General features: G+C 38.2%; 1 protein-coding gene across 1 annotated transcript; it reads right to left on the bottom strand.

The window, feature by feature from the left end:
* Window positions 1–1,060: 1,060 nt before the first annotated feature.
* LOC124794898 (ubiquitin-like modifier-activating enzyme 1) lies at window positions 1,061–4,964 on the bottom strand. Its single transcript, XM_047258598.1, has one exon. It carries the CDS (start codon window positions 4,788–4,790, stop codon window positions 1,632–1,634), a length of 3,159 nt encoding a protein of 1,052 aa, XP_047114554.1. The 5' UTR covers window positions 4,791–4,964; the 3' UTR covers window positions 1,061–1,631.
* Between the last annotated feature and the right edge of the window lie 265 nt (window positions 4,965–5,229).

The following is a 5,229-nucleotide window of genomic DNA, read 5'->3' as shown; positions in this document are numbered from 1 at the left end:
CAGGGACCTCTAAAGTTTTTTTAGTTTTTTTTGTGGGGTGGGGTGGGGGGGTACAGTTACATGCTTCGTGAACTTTCTGACATATCAGAAAAGACAAATATTCATGAAAGGGTGTCTCACTTTTGGCACCAAATATTCGTTCAGAAGGATTGTACGAACAACAAAACACCACGTTCCTCTTCACACAGTAATCAACCAAGAAATCTATCATGAAGTTATTTAATGTATAATTAATCTGAGTCTCTATCTGTTGCTGTTCACTTCTCAATATCCTTCGAGATTTTACATTGTACTGGACATCTGTAACTAATCCTCCAATGTTTTACCAAACTGATTTGCACTACATTCCATTGGAGTAAGTCGATATCTATTCAATTTTATACTATGCCATACTTTGGATAAAGCTCCTGCATGAGTCAACAGAACTTTCCTGTTGAGTATTTAGAAATATCCTGGATTAAATTTTGTACCTACATAGGCCATTCCTTCATCTGTGAACAAACACCTTAGTGACTTTACAAATGAAGGAAAATAACAGCTATCACTCAAAAGGACAAGCATATAGTCTGTAAGTACTTTCTAATAATGAACTACACCAAATGAATTTACAGTCTCTGCAGAAATTACCTTTTTATATTGCAAATTCACACCAGTAATGCACACTGACTGAATAGAGATGCCAATTAAGTGAAACCTGCACTTGAAAATCCAAACTACAAAATATTTTTTATTTCTCTCTCTCTCTCTCTCTCTCACACACACACACACACACACACACACACACACCATAACAGGTTTATATATACACATATATATATATAACAGAGGGAAACATTCCACGTGGGAAAAATATATCTTGAAACAAACCTTCGCAGGAAAAGTTTTTGTTTTGCAGTATAAAACTTCAGGCATAGACATTATTAGTAAGATGGAAATACGTGAAAGCATCTACTGGACAGTTCTTACAGGTTGATCAAGCGCGTACACATTTGAGCCCATACATGATAGTGAAAACTAAAAAGGGGACATCATATGATTTTGTAACATTAATAAAACAATGTATCAGCGAACACTTTATTCATAAGTACAAATTGAGACATCACTCATAAAAAAGATTACACAAAAGATAAGAGCTTTTTTGCATCTTATTTATGAATACAATAATGAGACTCCCTTTGTTTATATAGCAATCTCACTGTATGTGCAACCATATATAGCACTTCATCCACTACAGTTCATACTGAGATGTAAGCAGGCTACATATAAACTGAAAATATTGACATATCCATTAGTTTTAGTCCTATAATCTATGGAATACTTTTTAAAAATTTAGATTTGAGCACAGGTGTGTTAAATGCATGAAGTAAACTTCCTGTAAATTATTCTGCACAATCTAAATGAACTGCCTCATTAACTTTCCACAGATACAAATTTCACCCTACTTCTATAAAAAATATTGGAACTTTGTGGCATTATTATTAAAAATACTGTAAATTCTAAACACAGAAGAACAGAAATTACTGAATGTGAAAATATAAAATTCACAGCCACACTGTAAGCTCAAATTAGATTTAAACATTGAAAACATGAGAAAATATCTGGTTGAATTTAGAACCAAATAATACAATAACTTAATTTGGGAGTGTGTAACGAACATAGGGAACTTCAACATCATTACCACTATCATCATTACAACACAATTCAAATATCAGAGCTTTAACATGTGGCTCAATTTTCTTTTTTGAGACTTTCATTACAACTTCAGACATTGGAAGTCCCATGCGTTCTGCACACTTTGATCTAGACATGAAAAATGAGTAAAGCATACAAACACCTTGGGACAACATTGTGATTTCCAGATTATATTTAGTTCTGAAGTAATCAAGGAACTCTTTGAGAGTGAGTTCTCCCACTACTTCAAATCGGTCCCATAATGTCCATTCCGTGTCATAATACTTATTTTTTGGAGCTGAAATTGGCTCAGAAAAGCTGATGAATGGTAAGGCCAAGTTAATAAAACCATTCTTGAAGACATCAATATTTTTAAAGCCCTGTGCTAATTTGTACAGCTCAAGGCACGCAAGGCCACCAACTACTGATGTAGTTGTAGCAATAGCAGGAATAATCTTACCAGCAATAAGCTTACTCTTGTGACGATCTGCTATTGGGATACCATAATTTTCAGCACGCAGATTAGAAGCAGCAACAATAAAGTCCATATGCATATTGGTGTCATCGTCCTTTTCAAATTCCAACGGCTTTATCTGAAGATTACCCAGCTCACTGATACCAGGCAACTCCTTCTGCAATTGTATTATGCGATCATGATCAACAGCACCAGTTCCATTAGACATCTGATCCTGTGAATCAGTTACTGATATTTTAACACCTTGTTTTGGAACGAAAACTGGTACTTGCACCTTCGCAGCAATTCGAGCAACAGCTTCACGATCACGGTTCTGTGGAATACCATACACCTCTGCTTTCAAATTAGCAGCAGCAACAATGTAATCCAAATGAAGAGAATTGTCAACTGAAAATTCAAGGGGTTTTGGGCATCTTTTTGGTCCTGACCAAAATGGCTGTCCGCTTGATGTAAGCTGATCTGGAGGGAAATTAAACAAAAGTTGGCGAATTTGGTCATTATATTGCTCTTGCCAATAGCACCGGGCCCATGCAACACAATCATCAAAACTTAATGGTCGCTGATCAACTAAAGCTTTCTTAAGTGACTCTAGAATTTCCAATGGCTGCACTCCTGGAAGCTTCATTGTTCGGTCTATGAATGAAGGGTCTGAGAGGTACTGAGCAGCATTTTCAGCTGCTTGGTGAAACAGACCTTCAAATGAATCTCTTGCCCACTGTAGTGTGTGCTCAATTGCATTGGGGAAATTCTTTAGGGTACATATTGGAATGCTTTTCTCAGGTGGATCTTGTGACGAACTGTACGATTCTGTCAAAAATGGAACAACTACCTGAGTATTGCCCTTTGTTCCTAAAGTCCCTGATTCCAGAAGTGGTTTGCGATAATATACACATCGACGATCCATATATATGCGGGCATCAACATTATCCAAAGCATTTGCAACACCATCAAGACCTTCAAAGAAACTATCATCGTACACTTTCTCAGACTCTGGACCAACACGATTTTCATGAGCCTCAATATTTAAATATGGATTCATCTGCTTAACAACTCTAGCAGCAGTTATAGACTTCGGGCGCTGGACATCATGTGGTCGAAACAAAAACTGGCGATTGAGATTTGACTTCTCAATGAGATCCATGTCTGTCACAATAACTTTACCACCCTCACCTGCTCCAACACCCATCATAGCAAAGTTCTTTAGAAGTTCACATCCAATGGCACCTGCACCAACAATGAAGTAATTAAGTTTACCCAGTTTATCTTGGAATTCCTTTCCAAATACAGCAATCTGCCCATCATAACGGCTGCCTGTTGGCATATAATTTTCAGGATTTTCTGCAGTGAGATCTTTAGGTAAACATTCCAAGGCATCAAAGTAAAGCCATTGATAAATTGGAGTAAATTTTCCACTGCAAGCTTTCATTACTTCTTGAGCAACTATTCCACCAATGGCTGCATTCAATGGGCTAACATCTCCTCTACATATTTTCGGGAAAACATCTAGAAGATCACTACCAACCTCATAGTCACTTCCACCATTCACACTCAATTTCTTGCAAAGTGACTTGAAAGCAGCTGCATCATCATTGTTCCAAAGCCTTGGATAGTCCCCATTCTGCTCATGGTACTTGTGGAGAGCTTGGAAAGCCAAATGCAGCTGTGGAGCTCTCTCAAATTTTGAAAAATCTGTTATTACAAATTCTGGTTCTTTAAGGGCCTCTTTCAATGGTTTGAACTGCATAACAGTTGGAACTTTGACCTGGGTGACTATACCACCACTCACATACTTTGAATAACTACTTGTATCACCAATGCTAAACGTATAAGGACCCAGAACTTTAATTTTTATTGGTTCACAGCCATTCAGTTCTGTCATTCCTACAATCTCCGAGAAAGTAACGTAATCGCCGTCCTCTAGCCCGTGACGAGTATCGTCCAGACATGTAACAACTCCCTCAATGTCATTGGATATGCTGGCTATCATCGCAGTTAAGGGCGCCTCGCCATTTGTGTCCACGACAGTAAATTCATCACCAAAGTCACAGAACACCTGTGAAAATAGTCCTTTATTGTCTGCAATAATAAGTGCGATATTGAAGGCACGTGCGGTTTCCGCAATTCTCAGCTGCTCGTCGAGTTTACTATTTGTTAAAACAATAACTCTGAATTGTTTCAAAAAATCCTCAGTCAGTGGACCGGTATACGCCTGAGTACGAACGTAATTATTCAATTCAGACAGTTGTTTGAGACTGGCTTCCGCCCTATTTTTTCCTAATGAAGCTTCAGATAAGTAAAACTGTGAGCACAAATCTGACATTGTACAAGCAACTTCATCATGCAGCGTGACAGCTCTGACACCACCAAGAATCACATTTTTGGCCACTTCGACTCCCAAGCCGCCGAGACCAGATATTAAAACATTCGAGGACGCCATGCGTCGCATGGCATCATGACCAAGTACATACAACTGCCTTGAATAAAGTCCTTCGTCGATCTCGGGGGCACAGTTGGATGATCCCGGTTGCTCCATTTCTGCAGAGCGCGAGGAGCAAGAGGACGCTACTACTGAGTCTCCTGTAGCAACTTTTCTCTTCTTGGCTGCAGGATCTACGGAACTATCGAGCACACGAGAACTAGACATCGGGCACACACAAAGTTTTCACTATGAAGGCGTATACTCCAATGTTTCGATCACAAATCAACACTGTCTTTTCGTTAAAAGACAATTGCATAGTTCATAACACTGTAATAATCTTTGTTACCTTCAACTGCTCCCAAAGACACTAATGGAAAGCGCTAATGCCCTCTTCAAAGAGCAATTTCAAAGATACTACAACCAAGAAAACAAATGCTACGTCGTTTATCGATTCAGTAACAAAGATTCTTTTATTCAAACGAAATTTCTTTCATAATTTAATTGTATTATATTTTAGCGATCCGAAAAAGAAGTGAATTACTCCACTTGCATGCGACTACTCATGAAAGAGCAGTTCGTAAAAAATTATTTAACTTGTGGTTCTTGGCTGGAAACAGGATTTCCACATGTAACTAAAGTAATGTCACTGCAAAGTGATGCGATG

This window comes from Schistocerca piceifrons, chromosome 4 (genome assembly GCF_021461385.2).
Source record: "Schistocerca piceifrons isolate TAMUIC-IGC-003096 chromosome 4, iqSchPice1.1, whole genome shotgun sequence".
In the NCBI taxonomy this organism is placed as follows: domain Eukaryota; kingdom Metazoa; phylum Arthropoda; class Insecta; order Orthoptera; family Acrididae; genus Schistocerca; species Schistocerca piceifrons.
Note: the sequence above shows the minus strand (reverse complement) of the source record. Positions and strands in the feature narration are given on the sequence as shown.

Bases quoted from the DNA above. Each gene is read 5' to 3' on its own strand.
- LOC124794898 (XM_047258598.1), bottom strand. From the start codon at position 4,790: ATGTCTAGTTCTCGTGTGCTCGATAGTTCCGTAGATCCTGCAGCCAAG.